The following is a 25,869-nucleotide window of genomic DNA, read 5'->3' as shown; positions in this document are numbered from 1 at the left end:
AAAAAAATATTTCCCACCCCCATCTTTTTGCATTTTCAAATATTTTTGGAAAAGCTCCAGGGAGCCACCAGGGCAGCGCTAAAGAGCTGCATGCGGCTCTAGAGTTGTTGTGCATTTACCCACACAATTCATTACATGACCCATCAGCATCGGAGCCTCTTCCAAGTGCCTGATTAAATGGTATTTTTCTTGGAAATGAAGCCACATCAGTGGGGAAAATCCTTCTTGTTTGCATGAAGCACTGCAAGAACAAGTACCTTTTCCAAAAAAACTTCCTTTAGTTGATGCTCAGTTTCTTTTGTCAACAAAACAAAGTGGACAAAATCAACAAAGTGGTGTTGTTGTAAAAACATAAAATGACAATAAAATGATAAACTTTATTTTAGACTGTTTTACAATGTTTTGATAGCAGAGGCATCGTGCCTTCTGCGTATGTCAACGCTGTGTGCTTGGTTTTAGCAACATGTTTTGAATAGTGTTACAAAAACAGTTTGTCAGTTTTTGTTTTGGGGATCACATAAGCCAAATGCATTCAGTGATGTTCTTGGTGCTAGCGCTGGCAGTAGCTGACACGCTAACTTTGTTGACATGTTCATTCATCTTGTGGTATCATTTTTTGTCTCGAACAAGTTATTCTGTATGGACAAGGCTCCTCTTGTTGACATTTTTTAATCAATTTGAGAAAAAGAAAAAGAGCAGCTGAAACTCTAGTCACTAAATGTCAGGAAGTTCAGATATAAGTGTTACACTTATTAGTCAGGAGAACTAATTTTTGTTTAAATGAGGTCAGCACACAGTTAGCTGGAACTGGATTGACATATAACAAGAGCCAAATTATCAACAACATGCTAACACTAGGCTAGCACCTATGAAAATGATCAACAGAAAAATTCTCGGCATAACAACATAATCTTCAGGATTAAATTAGGGATTTAAGACTGTAGCTGTATGTGTTGAATCAGATATATCCTTAGGAACAAATTATAAATCTATGGACATTTTAAGTGATGCTCTCTCCTATATTAGAAAAGCCCAGTTAAGCATGATGGTGCAGAATAATAAGACTGTCCTGCAAAAACTCCAACTGGAATAAAGTCACTGTTGAAAAGAACAAAACAACAAAGCCTACTGCAGCATCCTGAATGTAATTGTTGAGTGAATAAGTGTAAAACTGATTTATTACCAATGTCATTTATTATACTTGTGGGTCTACTGTGGTAATTTACTGTCCTTTAAAGCTACTCACTCTTCAAGTGTATACCCACCACTGATTTTATTAAAAGCAATGTAATATTTAATCGTAACGAATGCCAGAAATTGTATGACTGATTGTTATAAGGGACAAGAAATTTTGATTGGAGTATCCCTGACACAACATAAACACATTTAGATAAAAGGATAGTTTTTAAAATATTAGTTAATGTCAATTTATAGTAATGTCTATAAAAAGCAAAATCAGAATAAGAAGCCTACCTATCTATCTATGTAGATAGATAGAGGAGTAAACCACTCACTGGTAGGGATTCAGAGATAATGCTTTCACGATGTGATGCAGGATCCAGGGCAATATCAAGCAGTGTTGTCGAATTCAACTCCGAGGGGAAGCATTTCAAAGAATCAAATCCTCTCCACGGAGTTGTTACACATACAAGAAAATCTCTGTGCACTTGATGATGTTGCCCTTTCGGTGTTGCTTACGCTCTGATATTGATTTCCAAAGTGTGGCCCATAAACTCCTGGGGCTTCCTGACAAAGTTCCTGGGGGTCCCAAGCAAACTGGAGATTGGTTTTCTTAAGAATTTTGCTCCAGGAAGAATGTGTAAAACATGTTTCTACTGTTTTAAACTGTCCGGATAAGAATTAAAAACTCCCACAATTTATTATTTTCTTAATTTTTTTTTAAGTTATAGAAAAATATTAATAAATGACTCAAAACTACAAATGGTTCAAACTTGAACCGAAATGAGCAAATGTTTATTGGTCCATTTCCTGCTTTTAATTTCTTCTTTAAACTCCTGATAATAAAGGTTGTGTTTTTCCCCCTTTAATGTTATTAATGTTTAGTTTTTGTGACTCATATGGTCATAAGCCAAGTTAACATATCTTGTAATTATAGTGAGATGTAAATTTTGATTTGATGGTTCATCTAATAACCATCTTTATGTTGTTGCAATGAAAATCTGATGACCTGTCTAGGGGTGTACCCCGCCTGTCACCCGATCGACCCTGTGACCTTGCAAAGATAAATGGATGTCATCAATGGATGAATGAAGCTACAATCCTTTTTTGCACAAATCAGATATCTCCTCCAAACTTTTGGGATATAAACAGGATAAAAGCACTTTATCATTCTAAATCAACAAAAGAAGTGAACTAAAAGAAGTCATCTTTTAGTTTCTCACATCCCAAGCACACTTCATCATCATCAGTCTGTAATTTTGAGAAACTCAGTGAAGGGTCTTTCGGCTTTTGTCCTTCAGAGTCCAGAAGGTGTCGGACTCCCCTGTTTTATTTCTTTAAAACGGCCTGTCTGCCTGGCGGGACAGACCGGGTTATTACAGTGTGTTCATGGTCCCATCATGTGTCGTCAGACCAAAGCGGAGGCCGCGAGTAAAAGCCTCATGCAAAATTTATGTTCATGCGGCTGTTTCAGTGGGTGGAAAAATCAATATTGCGAGCCTGATGCACGGAGATGACTGAGTGCTCTCTGACTGACAGTAAAAGCTGAGAGAGATTGAGCGGCTACATTTACTGTGCTAGAAATGGAGTGGCGTAGAGTTGCCCTAATAGTCTGGTTCAGCTCAAATTTGAATTTCATTGTGGATTATTTTTGTAGCAACTTGGATATCGAAGAGTTGAAGAATTACACCATTAGTTAAAAAAAAGGGGTTGTGAAAGTGCACAGAGCAAGCTTGTCTTCAAATAGTCTAAAACACATCTTGCATGTGGTTTTTGAGCAGCTGTAGTGTTCAGTATTATGGGATTATTAAGGCTTCCCTTCCTTCCCTTCTTGCACAGATATATAAAATGATTGTAGAATAATCAAAAGACAATGTGGGTATGAGAGGGACATCACAGGCCTTTTGTTCTGTGCTGCTCCGCTTACATATGCTTTTGATAATGTACCACACACACATAGACGCACACGCACTCTCACAGTGCATTTGGGAAGAAATGTGAGAAAAAGAAATTCAGTGGGATGAAATAACCCCAAACAATGGGATTTGCTTTCCATTCTTCTGCCTCCATCTTCTGTCTTTAATTATTCCCTTTGGTTGTCTGAGGGAGCGTGTAAGCACTTTCACACAGCACAACATGCCCGGCAGCACAACACTGTCTGCCTTAGTGATGTGGAGACTTCTGAGTGACACTGAGCCTCTTGTGATTATTAATGCTGTTTAATACAACACAGAGCGAGCCACTATGACTGAGGGGGGAAAGAAAAACAGATTTCAGAATGCATGCATTCAAATGTGATGTGAATGGAATTATGTACTACATGAGCACTGCACTTCAGATACGCAATTCCCCCACTGCTACATAAACAACGTGTACGGTGTGAAATGAAGGATAATTTCTGCAGATGCAACAAAGAGAACGTGTGTGTGAACAGCCTGCCCGCTGTGTTTTGTACACAGTGTCTAATGGACCCTCGGCTGATCCTAGTGGGATCCTTTTGTGCCGGTTTAGTAGTTTCTTCCTGAATCGCATATGAGATATTTGAGAGCCCAGAACGATGTATGATGAATGAAGCGGCGTGCTACTTATACGCTTATCGTGCTCACTGACTAGCAACAGGTTCAGCAAGGGGCAGCGGCAGTAAATGAAATTCCGCACCGGGACAATATATCATCAAAAGAAATGTATGCGCCGCGAAACTTACAAGCCCTTCTTCGGATGCGGACAAGGTGCCTGACAGGGCGGGGGGAGGGTTGAGGTGGAGGAAAAAATAGAGCGAGGTGGAGAGGGGGATTTTTTTCTCTTTTTTTTGGTGGGATTTTGTTGAATCAGTCCTATTTTCATACCGGATGGTCTGTGTCTTTTAACCATTTCACTGCAGCTGGCAAATGAAAGCACCAGGGATAATTTCACAGTGAGAGCTCCCTGAACAAAACCCCCCACGGTCTGTGGAAAAAGGTGCTAAGTCTACTTTATCACTGCGAATTACACTGGAGTAATTCAGCAAGCGGCCTTGTGGATGGGAGAAGGGAGAAGAAAAGGTTTTTTTCCTTCTTAGTAAGGATTTCTTCTGATCTGTAAGTAACAGATCCTTCTCCTGTACTGATGCCACAGGATCCATCTGTGATGTGTCTGCAGTTAGTCCAGAAATAGCACCCACGGGACGTACACACTCCTCAGGCCTCCTGTGGGACCTTTTAAGCTGCACTGATACTGATAAAAGCCCCCGCAAACCTGCCCCCTAGAAACCTCGGCCATTAATTAAGGTAATTAGGCTCTGGTCAGCAATTAGTAACCACAGACGGCTTTTAGCGGCAGCTAAGGCGTCCCCACAGGAGAGGGGTTTGGTTCCATACCATCTGCTGACAAATGTCACCGCAGACTCTTTGGTTTCACAAACAGGGAACTGGAGAGCTGTGTTTAAAAGTGACCTCTGTGTGATCCATGCTGCCTCCCAGACTCCCACAGCTTCACTGCAGCGTTTGTTCTTTGCGTTTCTTTGGTTCTTTTGTCTTTCAAACACAGAAGAATGAATTCTATGAAAATCCATAAATGTTGTACACCGAGAGTGGGAAAAGGAAACACCAGGCGCACCAGGTATTGAGCAAAATTAAAACATATGGGCTGTGTAGAAAGTATTGATTAGAGTGTAAAGCAACATGGATTTGCTTGTATTATTAACTCCATTATGGATCCATATTGACATAATGTTGGTTTACATTATGATGTTTAATACTGGTATTTTAAAAATGAGAATATTAAAAATGCTAGTGGACATACAGTATATTGATTACATAAAAACAAATACAGATACTGACTTCCAACAAGTTAATTTTAAATTCATCTTTATAAGCAAATATGAATCAAATGAGGGCTTTTATATTCTTTTTCTTACAGCCCTTTGTCTTACAACCTGTGTGTGTGTATACAATAACTAAAAGCAAAAAAACAAATGAGACAGTGACGACTGAGTAGTAGATCTGCTGAGTTTCCCTAAATGAAAACGTGTTTTTAACCAGTTAGGAAATTAAGCTGAATTTGATTGTTTGATAACTAGGATGAACTGGAATGTAGGTATGATTAAATTTATTTCTTTGTGTACATGCCTTGAAATAGCATACCTTATGAATTAAAGCTGTTTAATCAAACTGAAGTGAAAATGAGTAAATGTCACATCAAGAGTAACCATTTCTGTCCTAATGCATCTATGCACTGTGAAATCCACACTGCTGATCCCAAGATACACACACTATAGCTATCATCACTGCAATACCTCTGCATCCACATACAGACCCACAACATGATCTGCATTTCCTTTTGTTTATATCTATTAATTTTTCAATATGCCAACATACATGAGAAGATAAAAAAATCTATGACAACAGCTTTACCAAGATTTGATTTATGAACAGGAATTTTAAAGGATTCCTAAAACTATTGACAAGTAGCAGTAATAAAACTATGTGATAGCTACTGTATGTGCAAAGGCAATGGGCTCAAATGACAGAACCAAAAAACACAAGCTTAAGTAGATAAAGTTATTCAGCCATCTTATTTTGGTCAATTAATGTAAATCCTACATTATAGTTATTCTTTAAATGTGTTCTGAAGTCTGAAATTTAACTTATCAAAGCATACGGATAATTACACATAAAATTGGAAAGAACTGTTAAAATATTGTGAGAAATGTTCTAAAAACAAATCTATACTTTAAATCATTTATACTAAAATCAAAACACCGGGTTGTGAGAGTTATAAGGTGCTAAAAGTAGAATGGGCTGATGAAAAAAAGCTGAATACACACATTCAGCCTCAGATGGCAGATCATGCAATAACTCACATTAGCAAGGAAAAGGAAATAAAGGATGCAGCTGTGCTCCTTTACACAATTTCACATTTGAAGCAGTTGGTGATAACACCATTTTCATTTCGGTTCAGTCCCATAAAATTACCATTAACATTACAGCTCATGCAGAACACAGATAAATGTAAAATGTCACCCAGTTCTGCCAGGCAGGAATTCCAGTTCCAGAAGATTACCATCTCTGTCTGCCTCCTCCCACTGCACCTTGTTCTAATATTTCATTTACAACATTTCATAAGTTCATTTTCCCCTCACTGACCATGTAAATCACAAATCAATTCTCAGTTAAAATGCTTGACTACAGATTGTTGCTGAAAGCTTCTATGGCACCACAGCAACGAGGCAGACCTTAAGCAAATCATTTGGAAACACTGCGGCCGGAAGAGGAAAGCAAAAAGTGGGATGTAATTCTGACAAAACAACTCTGGGGTCAAGCGGTCAAGCCATTTACTGGAGGCACTTTACAGGCTACGAAATATCATAAAAACAACACACCGATGTATGTTTTAATACAGAATTCAATACTTATCATTAGCTGGAACTTGGTCATTGGCAAATCTATTCGACAATAAAATGGCTCATGATAATGAAAAGATTAACTCTATTAATTATGCATGATTGTTATAGGGATACATTGCAAATATATGCATTCTATCAAATAACTTTATTAAGGAATCGTAGAATAGTTTTAGTGATTTTATGCTTGTTTATAATAGCGATTTTCCTGTTAGGAGGAGGCCCGCTCCTAGTTTATTGCAAATAATTTCTATATTTCTATATAGCACCAGAAGTAAGCAAAAGAAGTAATTTAAGCGGACTTTCGTTCTCTATAACTTCTTGCTTCTTTAGTTAAAAAAAAAGAGCTCATGCTGAGTCTTATTTAAACACAGAATATAATTTCTGTCTCTCCAAAGCTTCCCTTTGCTGTCTTCATTTCTGATCTATGCCAACCTGCAGTGGCTGGTTAGCAGTTTCAAGGTATCCCTCTATGGAAAGCGGTTTTAACATTTAATAGCCAGGGAGAAACTTTAAACCAAAGATCCACATATATCTTAAATGGCATTGTTTTTATCCACAATAAGCATTTCCTCTCTCTCAAAATTATCTTCCTAGAACAAATCAAGACTTTTCAAATATCTAAAACTTATTTCTCACTTGTACAATTGTAATTCTATATATGACATAATTGTTGAAAGTTTTTATCTCTACATGTAGGAATGTAAGTTGTGAGAAAATATATTGCTAAAATGGAAACTATAAATGCTACATTAAATGCTCAAATGGCTTGCCTTGATGTCTGCAGCAAGTTTAGCATACTACAGAAGTTGAAATGTGCTATAAAATTAGACTAATCAGTAGGCTACAGTCTAGTTTGGTTGGTGTCAATTTAATTATTGACAACATCTGCAAGGTGGATACAAATTGACATATTGTTGATATGATACATCCTGAGGTATACAGCTACTTTTCAAGCACTAAAAGCAAAAAGTAAGAAGCGACCAAAACTACAAATGATACGAAACAGCAAAGGGACAGAATTAACATTACTGTAATTTGGCATGTTGTGCATGTTTTATAATATGACAGTCTTCCTTTGAGAAACAGATGTAAATTAGATAAATATTCCCCCATTTTGTACTGAACATTTTCTGATGTTCATTTCGTACCCTGTTTTTTGGGTTGGAAACAGATATATATCTATCATATATCATATCATATACAATTAAAATTGCATCTTTTCATTCTTGTGAACTTGACGTTCTTGAGTTGGATGTCTCATTAAACCACTATAATAAAGTGATAAGACATAAAAAAGGATTAAATGTTTTTTATAGGTATGAAAACAGAGAAAAAAAGCAAACAATTGCATTCCATAATTCCTATAATTGTTGTCAACTTCACCCTCCTAACTCTCGCAATACACATGGCTCATTGTCTCCTCGAGTAAAACCCTTTGCAATAAATGCACCGCTTTCTGTGTACACCCAGTGCAGACAGGCAGTGTGTAATGCACACAGGCTGTCTTGTAGATTGTGTGTTTATGGCAGCAGGTTTGCAAAAAGCCTCCCTCTCTGTTTACCAGTGGGGGCAGATGTCAGGGTTTGCTGAGGAGCAGCAGAAACAGCCACATCTGATTAACAATATTATTGTTGTCTTCCACAGTGCCATGGAGAGTGCTCCTTTCTTTTTCCTCTGTTTCTTTTGTTTCTATGCTCTGGAAGCATGTTGTCCTGTGGCATTGCTGCACCAGAATGACACTGCCACCATCCGCAGAAACAAAACATGAGTCAAGAGTCAGAAGCTTAAGACAAACAGTGCTATTGTTTTGTACCAGGGAACACATGTGTGGGAGAATGCATGATAGAGTCATACTGTATATTCAAATAAGCTGTGGCTCACTTTTGCATTTTCTTTTTAGTGTGAAAGTATAATAACAAATGTACAACCTGAATGCACAACACATGATTAGCATGTCTGCAACAAGTGAACACCAGGAGGTAAAATTCACTTACATCTCTGCTTCAAAACACATATGAGGGAAACGATCAGTCTCACAGGAGTGTGCAAGTGTTCATGGGTGCATGTACAGTAAACCCCAGCATGTAAATTTGAGTTTTTGATCCTAACCCTCTTAATGCTCCTCTGTGCGTTTTGATTAGCTGACTTTTTTATCTTCTTTTCATCTGTCATGACGACTAACCCCGCACGTTTCCAAGCTGCTTATTGAAGACAAACAATAAAAACACTGGCAGATATCAATGGCAGAGATGAGAAGCCGGGTGCCGTATCTGCTGGGACTGCCTGGCAAACCTGCCTCTGCCTGCGCTTCATCTGCAGCAGCAGCTCTCACTCTCAATTATTTGGCTGCTGTCACAACAAATCAATCAAATTACCGCTCCAGGACTGTGTGCAGCTGCTCCTATTGCACCGCTAGTTGCATTAGCTTTGAAATGTATGAGGTCTACATTTTATCACTGTTATTTATTTAATGCAGCTCTCTCCCCTGTGAGTCATCCTACAACCACAGCAAACTTAAATCATTAAAGGACGACGTGGAATGCATTCTGCTTGAGAACACTTCAAATTAAACAGCGATAATCGAAGAGGGATGGGCCCGGGATTTACAGTGTTAAGATGACAGATGCTAGGGTAAAAAAGTGCAAACTGAGCCCACATTAACTGCTTGACCACACTAACATGGACATTTTGCACATGCATTCCCAGGTTCTATAATACACAAGTTTTGTTTAAAAAAATAAATAAATTTTCTCTTGAAACACACAAGTAATTATTTTCAGTGTGTAAGACCAGATCGTTGTTTAAGCCCAAACATTTTTTACTATCAAGACTAAATAGGATTTTCATTGACTGCTCAGTCTAAAAGAACAATAATGTGTGAAATACCATCCTTGCATCTGAAACTTTATTTTACCCTAAAGTGAATCCTTTTAATAAAAAAAAAAAAAAAAAAAAAAAAAAGAAGGGCGTGCCGTGGTGGCGTAGTGGTTAGCGCGACCTGTATTTGGAGGCCTTGAGTCCTCGACGCGGCCGTCGCAGGTTCGACTCCCGGACACGACGACATTTGCCGCATGTCTTCCCCCCTCTCCTTCCCCATTTCCTGTCAGCCTACTGTGATATAAGGGACACTAGAGCCCACAAAAAGACCCCCTGGAGGGGTAAAAAAAGAGAAAATCTTGATGCTCAGTCTGATCAGTTTAATACTTTTGGACACAGCATGTCTTCTTAGTTTTTATTATTTTTGGTGTAGGTGTTGCAATCACGTTCAATAGGAAATTCAACATTTTGCTTTTCATAAGTCTTTTATCTAAGAATATTGCAATTTTGTATATTTCTTATGACAAGGAGTGCTTCCTGTGGGAATATATTATGAATTGTAGGACAAACTGTAGATCTTTTACAATTTTTTTTAATTTGATGAACTACTTTGGAAAATACAAAAAAAATTAATAGCTAAGCCTGTGCCGTCATTTAAAAATAGATTTATGGACTATCTTTCTACCTATGTTTTGGGGACAGGCATGACAATGCATGTGCAAAATCATAATGAATAGCAAAAGTGGGGATGGCTTCAGCAAACAAGTCAAAATCTGACCCCTTTAATCTACCAACCACCTTTCCCCCACAACTGGAGTGTGGAGTAGTATGTTCTTTATAAACAGAAGGCTCAACGACATTAGGAAATTGGCTGAATATCTTATTGACATAAATTCGTGATAACTGGAGAGCTACTGTGCTTTCCGACACTTAGGTTCTGCACATCATCACAATGTTTCTTTAGATAAGAGAAAAAAAGTTGATTTTAGAATATGCTGCCAATTTAAGTGACCTCCCTCCTAAAGATGTTATTAGTTGAAGTCATACAACCTCACTTCCTTCTGGTGGACTGTGAGTAGAATATAAATTATTGTTTGCAGGTATGAAACAACCCCCTGGCAGGTTGCTATGGATTCTTAGTCAGTGTTTAGAATCACACTTTTCTGTTTTAAACTATATAAATAACATTAATTAAAAATAGCTGGGGTGTAGCTAAGATCTTTTCTATTCCTCAAAATGAAGTAAAACATGCTGTCAGTTTGAGTGGCAGCAGCAAACATAGGAAGAATGTCTGATATTCTGTGGCTCAGAAAATGTAAAGAGTGAAGGGACACAGTGGGTTTCTCTCAGCAGACAGAGGTTAAGTCAGAGGCCCGGCCTGTTGAGCTTACCTCTTAAAGGAGCAGCAATCAGCTGAGGCAGAAGGGATCCAGTCTGACATGTCTAACTAGTGTGGAAACATTTGGCTTTTCCCCCAGGAGCCCACCCTTTGGTGGTGTAATGAGCAGAGTGATTTCCCTAATTTGTATCATGCCGATCCCAAAAGCAGCGAGCGACACCGTTGAGCATTTTCATCCAAACGACATACGCTCCTTTGATTGGCACTGACACGGCGTCTCATTACTGCAGGTGAGTGGGAAGCCGACCTCCGTGAGGGAGCCTGAGTGCTGTTTTGTGTTTCCTGTGGACGAGTACAGAGGAACAATGCTCTCACCTCACCATTAGAACTTAGCTCTGTGATGTGATGTGCTGCCTGGCTTTCTGCTCACAGCAAATGAGATGGGATGTGCTTATTAATATGAAAGCACTCCAGTAAAGCAGCTCCTTGAATTACCTTTGAGTGAGTCGTGGAGGAGAGGAGCAGACAGATGACTTTGTTCTGCTTGCTTCCATTGTGGATTACATGTACAATAGTTTGATACTGCTAGTTTTACAAGTATGGTAATCACACTTTGCTTGTTATAAGATCAAGCAGAAAGAATGCCTATTTAAAATGCAGCAAAAACTTTGCCTAGCAAAGAACAACAAATATCCCAGAATGTTTAGTCTGTACGTGTCGAACACACTTAACTCTGAATTTATAAAAATCAAATATGATTTTATTCTCATCTGCCGTCATATTTCTAGACCTCCAGCATGACCCAACCTAGTTTTGCCTCTGTGAAGTCAGCTAGAATTGTGTGCACTCTGTCACAAAAGATAACTTTCCCCTTTGTTTAGTTTCATTGGGAATTTGTTTTTACTGCATGTTTGCAGGCATAAATCATTTTGACAAATAACCAGTTACACTGGTGCCTGTGTTTACTGAGTCTGCCACAAGATGCTGCTCAGTTTTATTTAAGCAACTGCTCCAACTCTACAGCACAACCCCATTACAGTGATAGTTATTCATCACAGTCTGAGAGGGCTGCCCTCTTAAAGCTCGCAATGGACCAGCTGGTTCGCTGCTGTCAACATCAGATCTCACAGAACCAACTTTGATAAACATGATCGGAACACGTGACCAAACCTCCATTTTTCTTTTTATGATTAGAGTTTACCCGCTGAGCTGTATTGAAATGTTCTTTCTGTTTTATACAGAATAAATCTGATAAGTGTGCTGTGAGTTTGTACTTAGCCTCCCTTTACAATGACAGCCTTAAAAAATCCAATGCAACATAATGTCTTCAGAAGTCACCTAATTAGTAAGTAAAGTCCACTGTGATATAAATCTAGCTGTTCTGTGAATGCTTGAGAGATTTGTTAGAGAACACTATTGAACAAACTGCATCATGAAGACCAAGGAACACAGCAGACAGGCCAGTGATAAAGCTGTGGAGACGAATGGAGAATATGCACAACTGAAAACCTGCATATACATTATCCTCCTCCTAAACCAGGGGTGTCCAAAGTGAGGTTTGGGGGCCATCTGTGGCCCTTGGACTGATTTTGTGAGGCCTGCAACTGCAGTGAAATAAAATGATAGAAATTTGGTTCGTCCACCATATCTGCTACCAGGCTAAAATTATTAAAAATTTTATTACTGGTCTTCTCTGTTTTTTGAAGCAACAATTAATTCCCAATGGGCCAAAACCACGGTAGGATGGAGTATTAGGGCCACAATAAGAATATTTTAAAAATTTTATTATGAGAATAGTCATAATGTTACGAGAACCAAGTCATATTATGACTTTGTTCATAATATGACTTTATAGTGTTATAAAGTTATAATACTATTTATGACTTTGTTACTTATTATGAGAATAAAATCATGACAGTATGACTTTATTCTCGTAATATTTTTTTTTAATTTTCTTAGCAGGGCCCAAATACTCCACCATAGAAGCAGACATGTCTTCTGCACCAGATTTACCATTTTGCCAGAAATATGCAATAAAGAACTTCAGAATCTGAAAATAAGTGATTAATTGTGTAAAAATAAATGGGCTAAAATCCCACATCTAAATATAAAGCTCCTTTCATTCTTCTTTACTGGCTCCTTCCATTGCACTCTATTACTGTCTTCCCCTCTATTATTCAGTTTTTCCTTGTTGTTCGACTCCATCGATACCCTTGTGAGTTTTTCTTCATTTGGGTCCGACTTAAAGTATCATTATGACAATTTTACTTAACAGTGAAACTTAATTTTTGTCTGCTTTCTCCCAGCTTGAAGCTCCAAACCACCAACATGCAGGCTCTGATGCATACCGTTCCCCCAACATAAACCGCCCACTCTGTGAGACAAACAACCTTATTAGCTGGTCATTAACTGCCTCATTACATTTAAACACAGACATTGACTGGACTCCTCCCAGTGCCTCATTATTGCGCCTGGCTGCTGTCTCGTGTCTGATCTGATGCTAATTAGAAAGCAGCGTGTAAATGCTGTAAAGCACACTTGCTTCGGAAGTCGTGAAATGAGCTGACTGCTCCCTGGCGACAGTGCAGCGCTGTATTATATGTGTGATTAATCAGGCCTGGAGCCCTGAAGCGGCTGAGTAGGGGGAAGGGGGGGACACCGGGGCAGAGGCCAGAGCCGCAGTTGTCTGACAGAGGTGCTGTGCCAGCAGGCCTCATTCAGCGGAGCTGTGATGAACTCAGACAGGGGAGAGTGAAGGAGCGCCTCATGGCCAGGGGGCCCCGGACACAGTCAAGACATTTAGCTTCACCCGTGACTTGTGTCACTTTCTCTCCACGGAGGTCCCTTCAATGCATCCCCTTCAGATAGGAGGACGTGCGAACAGGCGGTCTGTCAGTCCACTCGCTTAAAAAAAAAAAGATCTGCCACAAAGGCATTTCTCCACAAAAATTTTCTTCCCCTCCATCTCTTCTGGCTGAAGAATTTCATCAGGACGCTGGTTTCAGAATCTCTTCTGGTTTGCTCCTCGCTGACAGAGAGGCGTTTGTTATGGAGTTCTGACACCCCGACGATGTGTTTGTCGATCAGTTCATCAGATCGCCAAAGCCTCTGGGTCGTCCCTCGTGGACAAGAGCGAAGATGTGTTGACGTGCGAGTCAGACTAGCCTGCTGGGCCCATTATCGTCCATTGCTGACGGATACATTGAAGGGCTTGTTGGGTAGATGCAGGTTTATTAAAAGCTCTGCCCACAGCGATGGCTGTTGTTATTTATGCATGTTTGTGTCCATTAGGCTTCTCGCTCCACATTTCCTCACTAAGGGCATCTGCCCATCCATTTCCCCACATGATAGCAGCATTCCCTGCACTTTGTGCTGCACTGGCATTATTGTAATCGGCATCCTAAAAACACACTGGTTTACAATTTTTTACATTAGTGCTGCTCCTCTCATCTAAGATTCATGAGTGACAGTTTCCCCAGCCATCCCTCAATCTAATGGTATAAAAGAGACAATGTTTTAAACATTAAAATGAAAACCATTTACAACTATGATCAAAAGAGAACACTCGGGCATTAAAGTTTAAAATGTAAGGATAAGTACAGCCATGTGGATGGACAGATGAGGTGGAAAAAAGATAAAAAAGTGAAGTAGGGTGCACTCTTATGCACAGGAAAGAGCATAAAGTGCTTCTGCACTGCACTGCAAAACGCTGACCTGTAATTAATATGGTTATACCTTGAGGCAATTTCAGGATGGCTGCTTTTTGGGATACAAATCCATCAAGTTTCTTACCTGCTCAGGACCACTGAAAAGCATTGTGTAAAAAAAAGTTCCCATGTCAGAAAATAAACACACAAGTCTTAGTCAAAACAGTTATTTGTTGTCTGTTGCTACTTTTTTTAATGTCTGTGCTCGCTGAATCTTCATGTAGAATAAAAAAAAAAGCATTTGTCAGTTTTGCAGCCATGAAGAAAATTGATTTTCAACTCCAGTGTTTTTTATTTCTGACCCCATCAACTGGCTGAGTTGTTGTCGATGCCCCCCCTTTCCTACCTCCCCCTCGCACCGTCTCTCACCTTGCAGGTTCTGGAGGGGGAGCGTCATGATTCCCCCTGCAGCGGCAGCAGCCACCAGGCTCTGGATGTTGGCCGTGGGCAGGGAAAGCACCAGGCCCTGCTGTCCGCCGAGGTGTCCGCCTGCGTTGAAAGGGATGAGGATGGGCTGGTTCATGCCTGGCGCCGCCCCGGACATCACGCCACCCACTGCATTGGCCAGTTGCTGGGCCACCAGGAGAGACTGGAAAAAGCCACACGGACATACAGACATTCACCATAATTCGCCAGATGAACAAAAACAGGTGGCATTTCTTTTAAACGTATAAATATATGTGTTGCAAGACATTTTATCTCAGGCAGACATTTAAAAAGTGTGCGTTTTGGTAAATTACATCTCAAATCTCTGTTTTTCCCAAAGTTTTGACCTGTCGACATTGATTTACAAAGCTCAAATCAATAAAACACAGAAACGTTGCTATGATATGTTTAACCCTCTTATCTGCTGAAGACCACTCTCGTTTTCAAAGTAGCAGCCTGACATGTTTTTAGCAAAAAATACAGATTCCTTTAAAAAAATACAACACACTCTTAAACCTTGTGTGCTGATCCCGTTAATAACACCTCCTGAAAATAGCTAACTTAGAGTGCTCTTTGCAACGTAACAGTATCCACACTGCAGTGTGTTTAGGTATGGTGTGTTCACTTATCAGAAAAGATCACAATTTTGAGTTCTCTGGTCATTTTTGTTATGTGAACATAATAAAAATTGTATCCTCATTTCTCGTTTAAAACAAACCCCACACTTCTCATTTTTTCACTCAAAAGTCCGAAATGTTTTACTTTATGTATCAAATGTTTGATTTTACGAAGGGAATACAGCTCATTATTTGTCCTTGAGAATATATAGGTACAACTATAAATAAGTATTGTGTTACAATTTAGTCTAAAACAATACATCACGTTGCGTCAAAACCTAATTTTGCATATTTTGGGGTATTTTGGTTCCTGAGTTACCTATAATATTGAAAAATGAAAACACAAAATATACTTCAACATTTATTTCAATAATCCATGAATGAATGACATCAGATTCAATTAAAAATGATTTTATATAAATGTGCAAAAGCATTGAACAGTTTCTTTGCCCATCAGCTCTGGTACACACCTGTCAGTTTTCCTGTTTTTCACCAGGAAACCAAATTTTACCCGTTTCCCGCCATGCTCCCATTTCAGTATTTTCCTGTAAATTCATTCTTAGTGCTGATAATTATGATTAAGTGAAAATTTAGCTGTATAAAAATCATGTGCAACAAAGAGTGGTGCACAGAAAATGGACATTTAATCTTAGCATCTGTGTTTCTGACTCATTTTGTGAGAAATTACCTTAATTCTGACTTCAAAATGCTGAACTGAGACAAATAAAGAATCTGTTACTTGATCTGGGTGAATGTGTTTAGATGGATGCACATGTCAGCAGACGAATAATGTGAAATGCTGTTTCAGAACAGAACTCCATCTTTGTAAGAAGGCTGAGCATTTATCTTTTATAAAGACTCAGAGAAAATCATTTTTCCCTCTGAACAAATCAGTGGCAAAATAGAATAATGTGCTTGAAACAGGCAGAGGTTTTGAAAAAAGCAGCAACACTTTGCTCTTTTGCAGAGGGTTACAACATATCAGTCTTCTGTCCTCTTGGATTTGTTCATTTATGCAAGTTAAAGTGGAATTGTTGCTGCAATACTCGTGTTTTCAACAAAATAAACATCTTTTTATTATGTTTTTCACAGCAGAAACTCACTTGAAACGTGTCCTCCAAACCAACAGGTTTCCATTCACACATATTAGGACTTTAAACTAGTGGTTAAAATCTGCAGAACTACACAGGCATGACATATTTAAGTCAATCCGATGCAACCTTTTTGAAATTATGTCAGCATTTGTGCATGTCAAATGGATTTGTACAAGCAACGTGAGGCAGGGGATATTGCAAAGTTCAACAAAACTCCCAGCGTAAACACAGAATAGAATTGTTTGAAATAAAATAATAAAAGCATTATGTCAGCTTGTATTGCATTCAAGGTAAAGTAGGCTACCTAAGACATTGCAGGACACGCCTGGTTGCAGCGTGCACACTAAAGTTCACAAGCCTTTAACTCCAATTGTCAGTTATCTGCTTTGTTTTGCATGGCGTGTCTGCAGCCTATGCAGGAAGCAGAGCAGGCTGGCTGGTGAGAAGAACCCACTTTGCTCTTAGGACCGGTGCTCCCGGGAGACAGGCACGTCACAGTGATAACCTTGCATGTTTCAGAGTGCTTGCACCTACTCTATGTGATCGCAAACAGATCTCAGGCCGCAGAAACAAATGAAAACTTGTTTGCGATACGGAGCTGTTAAAAAAGGGAGTTGAGCGCTGCTGACAGGATTGTTCGCAAACACTGTAAAGTATTCCTCCTCCTCAACGTTTGCTTTGAAATACAACAGCAGTGCATAACAAATGACAATACGAAGCATCTGAGAGCATACATAATGGCATTTGTCATTAACTTTAAAAAATGAATTAATAATTCGGGCGCTCAAAGAATCCTCAAAGGGACAGAAACAGATGATGCGTTTGTTGGCGGCGAGTGACACATTTGTAATCTCGCTTTTTTTTTTTGACTAAATTTAATCTCAAATAGACGCTGCACCCAATCAAAGGGGATCCTCAACCATTTCATCTGTGAATCAAACAAAATGAGATTGGCCAGCTTGACAGTAAAGACAGCCACAGATGGAAGGGAATAACATTAAAAGACAATTCGACAATTATGAGATGCAGCGCTGATTTATTTATCATTACAGACAGCTTTGGAGAAGCCGGCAGCTGCCAACAGAAAGCGCAGCAGAAATCTCTGATGTTTAGGTGATCACGAGGTGAAGCGACTGCTAATGCACTCATCAAGATGTGACACAAGAACAAATTGAGTCAGAACAGAATTATTTCAATTTGAACCCTCACTAATACAAACAATTTATACTCATTAAACTTAGTCACATTACTATGTTTCATTCAGAAACATCAATTTATATGTTTATTTATACTAAAATCTGAAAACTTTGGCTTCTGTTTGTATTCAGCTGTCTGGAGTCAATTCTTTATAGCAACAGGTATTTTGCCGTATGTCCTTATCAGTTCTCTGAATTTGGAGACAGAAATTTTAGCTCATTTTTCTGAACAGAATAGCTCAAACTGACTGGATGGAAAACATCTGGTTCTTGACTTTGCTAAACCATTCCACTACATCTTTTAGGGTGCATTCATATCAGCTCTGTTTAGTCGGCTTTAATTAAAATCTAGATCTTTGCATAGAAAGTCCAGTTTGTTTGGGGAGTTGTGATTGGGCAGTCGAACTCTGACGCAGACAGTCCTCCACAATCCTGCAAGAATAAGCAGGTGTAGACGATGGATGGATCCATTGATTAGCTTCATTACAGAGTGCCTTCTCACATAGGTTTGTTGAGTTCTCTGTATGTCTTGTCACAAATGATCTTTCAATAACGGAAAATGAGCTGCAAATCTCCAATGTTGTAGTGCATTATCATAGATACGCACTATTTTGTGATTGTCTATTCCATAAAACTTCCACAAAATACAATGACGTTTGTAGTTGTAATGTAACAAGATGGAGAAAGTTCTGTCTCTCAGTTTACTAATTGACTGAAGAACCCAAAGGATCACTTATCCAGACATAGAAGCAATCCACCTTCTGGCTTATGGCCTTAAAACTCTCTGCTGTCCTCTCTGTAGGTGTTGCTGGAAAGCGGCTGCACAGCGCTTGACACACCTGACAGCTATGTGTTGAGAAGTGGTCTCCTAGGGGTCACACGGACACACAGGCTGGGTTAGCGTTGAGCTCTGGAAGAGGAAGCAGCCCCACTCTGGACGGGATGTTCTACCCTGCCTTTTGGCTCATCAGGGGAGAATAGGCCCCTCCATCTGCTTGCCAGCTCTGGCACTGAGAAATTGCCCATAATCACACAGATAGCAGACTTTTGTCATCCTGACTGCAATTGGGAAACAGAAAGAAGGTAGATTCATGTTGGGTAAACTACCATCAGATAATGGTTGTTCGAACAATATCCGGCTCTGGGGCGAGAATCTATCACAACATATTGATCCTGGAGCAGGAGAATTGGGTATGGCATGCGGAGCGCTTTTGTTTCTGAAAAGTGTTAGCTTCACAGACTGTACTGACAGCATTAATATATTAGATGGTGACTGTTGAGAGCCGCCTGCTGAGGCTCAGACTGTAACTGCTGCTTGCTTCTGCTGCTCTGCCTCTTCTGTTTTTTCTTATCTATATCCAAAGCAGCATCTTTGACCAAATTCATGTAATCAAAAAAGAGCTCTAAGCACTTTTTTTTTTTAAACTTAAAGATATAATTAGCTCTTTGAGTTGGAATTTCTTAACATTTAAAAATCCCTGGCTAGACTGAGAAGCTCTGATGTTTTCCTGTGTTTTCTCTTTTTTCTGTCCTGATGAGAACTGACTCTCATTGAGCATAATATGAGAGCCTTGAGAATCTGCTTCTTAAACAGTGTGAAGAAAACATGAGATGCTTTTTGAGTGTGTGTTGACTGGTGACATGGAGCAACACTAACGAGATAGATGTTCATTAAACATCGCTAGGGCACCAGGCCAATAAATCCAATCATAAAGGACAATGCCTGATTGAGCCATTAACAAGGCTGCAGGCTCGGGCTCTTTGCTCTCTGCTTGTTGTGACAGAGCCTGTATTGTCAGCTTGTTAGCGCCGCAGCTCAATTACATTTGAAGATGATGTATGATGACTAAATATTTTAACAGTTCACACCGTAGCATTCAGTGAGGGTGTTTATGTGTTTCACACACAACATGAACGGAAAGAGAACACGTGAAAGAAACCTGGTAGAAATTTCACCCATTCAATCTGCAAGTTTTCTCTTAAGGTGGCTCTAAAAAGTGCAGTTCGCAATCAAGCTAACTTTGCTATAAAGTCTTAAAAGGGACCTACTTTGTACTTCCATTTTGGTTGCTATTGCTTCTAAAAACAACCCAAGCACTTACAACACAAACACCCAATTAGTTCATGTTTTTTGTTGTTTGGAAAATGAGCTGTTTTAAAAATGTTCTGAATGTAACGTCACAAATCAGCAGGCACCGCGAAACTCACCCTGTCTCTTAGCAACCCCAGCTGACTTCCAGGACATTTGGTCAGCTGGCTTTGATGCTATGCAATGCCTGCTGGAAAAGACAAGTGTTGTGCTGTTGACTTACCATTCTGAAACCATTCTTGTTGGTTGTGCAGGAGGCTCCACTTCTGCTTTTCAAAGATGTATGATTGTATAATTGCGTATCTTTTACAGCCATGTTTATGTGCAAAGGTATACCGTGAGCAAGGGGGCACGGCCAGCAGCAGGTTATTTGGATTTAAAGTGTCTAGACGCCCTAAAACATCTCATCCTGTAAGGAGCTCAAAACAGGAAGACGTCAGCAGACTAAAATGTCATTAAATAAGAATGATTTTGTTCAAACAATGTAATGACCATGTTTTGTACAGCCCATTGGCCTGTCCTAACCTGTTCCAATAAACATAATAGGAGGGGATGACGATGTTCGTCTGTTTTTCAGGAGGTGGACTCGTCTCTTCAGGTCCAGTGAAAGGAAGTCTTAATGCTGCAGCACACCAGGATATGGTGGATAATTTCATGTTTCTAACTTCGGGGGAATAGTCATGGATAAGCCATGGATGAACTTGATTGGCCTTCAAAGAGTCCTCATCTAGACTCTGTATAATGTACTAAAGCAGACTGGGAGCCAGACTTTGGCATCCAACATTACTCTGTGCAAATACTTTTGGCAATATACAATCATAGTAGTATTGGCTTGAATCTGATTGGTAATCCGGGGCGAATTGATGTACGCCCCGGACCATCACCGGTCAACATAGAGGCACATGCGACAATTAACCAAGCACAAACTCATACCTAAGGGCAATTTAGAGACGCCAACTAACAGTCATGTTTTTGGTTTCTGGGAGGAAGTCAGAGAACCCAGAGGGAGCCTGCAGCACATGCATAGGGAGAACATGCAAATTCCATGCAAAGAGACCTGAGGAAGGGATTCAAACCAACCACCTTCTTTCTGTAAATTAACAGAGCTACCAACTGCTCCACCATGCAGTCCAATGAAAATAATTTTGAATCTAGATATGACTGGGATAGGAATAATTTTGGGTTTAACTTTATGCAGATGTGATGATCTGGTGACTGAAACCCAATTTGTAATAATAACTGACATGCTATGTACAGACATATTAATAAAATTAGATTATGTAATAAAAGGGATTCAGACGAAGCATCTTCTTGCTTCTTGATTTTAACATAAATTTAAAAAAACATATACATATATATATATATATACATATATATATATGTATATATATAAATATATATATTTTTTATTTTTTTTATTTAAGTTAAATGGTTTTCATTTACAACAAGAGGTGGGCATTTACCATATTGTTTATAATTTTTCAGAAAAAATTTCTCACCATAATAAGAATATTGATTTATCATTGTTCCCATAAATTTCAATTACTGTTAAATAAAAAAGAAAACTGATTATTGGAAATGTTATTTTTGCCATTTTCACCACTATTCATTTCACAAGAGCATTAATAAATAACAGTAAATTAAAAAATATAATTAAATGCAGTTACTGTGTGCAGCTTAGTGATATAACTCTCTTTTCTGTAAGCAAGTAACGTCCTGAATACGCCGCTTTGCAACAACATTATTTGTGTTTAACTTGCCACAAATGCAGTTAACTAAAAAAGAATAAAGTTTTTTATAATTTGTATCATCATTACAATAGTACCACAAAATATCACAATAACATTTTAAGTACCTATAGCTCATCCCTATTTACAACACTAAGAAAATGACAAAAAAAAAACAACCCAAAACACATTTTTATCTTTAACAGCACCAATTTAATGAAATGATTCTTAGATGATTCTCATCTGTTAACTTGTCTAAATTCTCCCGCTCACCTGTGGGCCCATTGGGTATCCTGGATGAGACTGGCCCAGATGACTCTGCTCAGACGGACTGCTGCTGGCGTCAGACTGAACTGATCCGTCACGAACTCCTGAAAGGGAGACAGAGAGAGAGCAGCACAGAAAAAGCACAAATTAGAGCGTACATAAAAATTCAACCTGTGATCAACACAGACTTTGTAAGCAGATAAACACATAGCACATAGCAAGCTGTGATATTACAGCGCTGAGTAGAGCGGGCAGCAGGGAAGGGGGTGAGGAGGGGAGGAATTTGTATTTAAGTGCTTTATCAATAACCACTGTAGCACTGAATAAATTACCAACCAGCAGAGAGACTCATTGATGGTGGATGATGCATACTGGCGGGTCCCCGATGGCCTAGATTACCGCAGAGAGATAGAGCTTCACCACAAACGCTGGGGCCATATTATTCAGCCATTTACATCGCTGAGTATCACTCATCTAAACCCACTCCCCCCACCGCTCCCCCTCTGCTCTGAGCCTGCAGCTATGAGACACAATTAGACCTGTTTGCTATGAGGGCAGAGTGGAGCTGAGCAGACAGGGACATGATAATAAGCTTGCTGATGGCTGCAGGGAAAATAAAGGCCACAGATGATTGGTTATCATAGCAATCTCTATCTCACATAATCTCTCAGCAGTGCATCCAGCGTGGGCTGCTCTAAAAGGTCTGAGAGGCTGATTTGACCCTTAAACTTCTACCTACATGATATCAGCGTCACATGATGCCTCACTGTACTGTAGACACACAGGCTTTAGGAGGGGTGTTTCCATAACAATGTAAGGGAATTTGGTGGTTGATAACTGATTTATGCTAGATGAGGGATTTCATGTTAAATACATTGGAACTCTGAAAATAAGACCTAATTTCATCTTCTTGTGAACGGGGTTCAATCTGGTAAAACAAACACGGACATCCTCTGAAAAAATAAAAAAACTCAAGACTTAGCAAAGGCCCAGAGCTAGCAAATTTATGAGTTAGGAGAAAAAGTTCCAGTATATTTTTTCCAGCGCAGAGTTGAGTGGAAGTACAGGAATACATGTGAGGACTACTTAAAAGTTATATGTAGAAAAATGGAGAAGTAAGCAAATAAGAGCAAGTCACGCCTGCGAACGTTTGAGCATTTAATCAGAAGAAGCGGGGAGAGAGTTTATTGAAGGTTTTGTCTGCCAATTCAGATATTCCTTAGTAGTGCAAACAGAGGGCTGCAGGAACACCTAAACACAGAAACACTGACATATTTACGTCAATTAAGATTTCTGAGACAGTTTTTTTTAAATAGAAATAATCATTATAGAAGTCCCGGTTGCACAAGGGTTTATTGTTTCCAAGTTTCTTTGTGAGACATATTTTGGTGTCGAGTTCAACTCTAAAACATTTCTATAAAGACAGTTTTCTTTTATAAAACATGAAAAACATAAAATTCTTTGTTTTGCACATAATATTTGACAGAAAAATGCTTATAAAATCATTCAATTTTCTGCTGAACTCTTATATTTTCTCACAAAAATCACTTCTGGAAAAAAAAAAATACTTATCCCATTATTCTAGGAAGATGACATTTTGTGAAACCTGAATAACATTGAAGGTGGGTCTATTTGGCTATTGATTTGTTGAATTTTTTCCATTCACTCTATAATTACACATTTTTGGGTTAATAAATTTGGTTAGAATGAAAAAAGTGGACTTCAGAAAAATAACTGCAAAAGTGGAATTTTGGAAAACCTAAAACTCAGGAAAATGATACAACGCATTCCCCTACAAATCTGAACTTGTATATTCAGATTTAAATTTATTTTCTTTATAAACAATAACCATGATATTTTATCAAAAATTGAATGTCCCCATCCCCCAATTTTGTGGGATGTTTGAAAACATGTTATATAATGGTTAATGAAGAACATAATTTAAAGTAAAACTTTTGGTTCTCTATAAAAAACATTCTTTCACTCTTTGGATTGTAATTTGCGACCGTTGAATCCCTATCATTTATAGCTGTAAAGCATATTCACAGGAAGAGTGACAACAGTCTTAATCCAAAAGCAAAAAGATGATCATTGTGCAAAACTTTGATGTGTGTCAGTACACTACAAGACTACTATCCAGAATTAAACATATTTACAGAAAAAAGGCACATAAACATGTATAAATGCATTTAATATCCAAAAAACTTTAAGCCACACAAAGATGGCAGTGAATTTAAAAAAATCTTATTACATTTCAACTGTAGGATCAAGTAAAAGGAAAATCACAAGAGTAAATTAATGTTCGTTGTGTCTTTTCTTTCTTTCTTTTTTTACAGGCCATCCAGTGGTTTCAAGCTCTTCACAAAAAACTTTCTTTTCAAGAGTCCAGCCGACAAGATCTTATTGCATGTCAAATATATTTACATGGTACATCTTAAGCCCCCCTTCCGCCAACTAAAATCATTTCATCTTTGCATAAAATCCAAATAATTGGTGAATGATGTGACCTACCAAATGAACCTTACGCATTTGATGGCTGATGTGAAAGCCCAAGGGGGAAGCCTGGTTTTTCTAGCTGGTTTCTACCTCTGGCTTGATGGCCCTGCTTCTCGATAAAGGTCCGCATCCTCCCGCTTATCAGCCTCGCAACGCTGCTGCTGTTTTGACAAGCCAGTCTCTTTTCACCAATTATTTCACCCATTACAGATAACTTTGTGCCTGCATGGCTCCACCCAGCGCACTCAGTATCTGGAATTAGGATCAATGTGAACATATCAGACTTTAAATCAAGGAAAAGATAGAAAACATTTTTTTGAAAATGTTTTTTTTGTTGCACTTAAATGTTTCAGTTAAATGTTTATCGAATCAGACAAAGATAACCTAAGTAAATACAAAATTCAATTTTCATTTATTTATTCAGACCAACCTCGGTCAATACGAAAATATATTTGCTTTTGTAGTTATATAAAAAATAACTGCAATCAACCATATTTATTGGTTTATTTTAACTACAGATTTATAAAATATGATGATCTTAAGACAATAAAAAAATGGATGAGAAACAAAGTGACTGGCATCCATCAGTGTGGAAAGGGTCTCAAAGCCTTTGTGACTCTACCAAATCACATTGAAAACCATTATCCACAAAGAGAGGAAACCTGAAGGGTGCTGACCTTTCCTTGGAGTCGTTGGTCTAAATTACTCCAGGAGCGTATCGACAACTCATCCTGGAGGTCACAAAAGAACACAGAGCAACATCTATAGCACCACACACCATTGAGGTCAGTATTTATGATTCAATACTTATGTCTGGTTCACACAGCAAGATAATTATGATCATTTTTGACCCAATTTTCCCCTTCCGACGTTCCGATTATCAGGATGGCTCTAAAGATAATCTTGATTTTCCTGATGTGTGTGGTATGTTAAGAGTGATCTAGTCTGCTTGAAAGGACATTGGCTATGCTTCTAATAAACGTGTTGGATTGCCAGCATGTGGGGTATTACCGAGGACAAGTGAGCACAAAAATTAGCATGCAGGCTGTTTAATGTAAAGTGTAGCCAATCAAAAGGCGAGATGATGAAAAAATCTGAAATACAAAACACGAAACATCTGACATGTCGCATCGGAGACGACTTCGTATAGTTTTTTCTGTTAAAAATAGTTCACAAACTGTCCTTGTTTATTCAGGCTATCTCTGCCAGTATTAAAATTTGTTCTGTCACATTTAGATGTGATAGAAAAAGCAAAAACAGGAAAAGTGTGTAGTGGGGCAAATACCATTTCACAGAAATTTTACTGTACTTTGAAAAATAAATTAATTTAAGCCAAAACCAAAAAGCTAAAATGCCATGAGAGTGGATTTTATTACGTTTTCTAAGATTTTATTTATCCCTCCCTTATTTTTTTTGTACTGTAAATCAACTTTCAGATCATATTAAAATCGCTTAAATATGCAGCCGCCACACTGTGATAAAAACAGAAAACCAAACAGCCCTACTGAGTGACTTTAAAGGAGGAGAGTTAT

General features: G+C 38.7%; 1 protein-coding gene across 2 annotated transcripts in view; it reads right to left on the bottom strand.

The window, feature by feature from the left end:
- pou6f2 (POU class 6 homeobox 2) overlaps positions 1 to 25,869 on the bottom strand; it is a 92,070-nt gene that overhangs the window by 49,770 nt on the left and 16,431 nt on the right. For both annotated transcript variants that reach the window (XM_032552255.1, XM_032552254.1), the window contains exons 3-4: positions 21,848 to 21,945; positions 14,795 to 15,014 (exon numbers count right to left, since the gene is read on the bottom strand). In XM_032552255.1, the coding sequence (XP_032408146.1) occupies positions 14,795 to 15,014; positions 21,848 to 21,945 (318 nt within the window). The remainder of the gene's footprint in view (positions 1 to 14,794; positions 15,015 to 21,847; positions 21,946 to 25,869) is intronic.

The sequence above is a fragment of the Xiphophorus hellerii genome, chromosome 21 (genome assembly GCF_003331165.1).
Source record: "Xiphophorus hellerii strain 12219 chromosome 21, Xiphophorus_hellerii-4.1, whole genome shotgun sequence".
In the NCBI taxonomy this organism is placed as follows: domain Eukaryota; kingdom Metazoa; phylum Chordata; class Actinopteri; order Cyprinodontiformes; family Poeciliidae; genus Xiphophorus; species Xiphophorus hellerii.
Note: the sequence above shows the minus strand (reverse complement) of the source record. Positions and strands in the feature narration are given on the sequence as shown.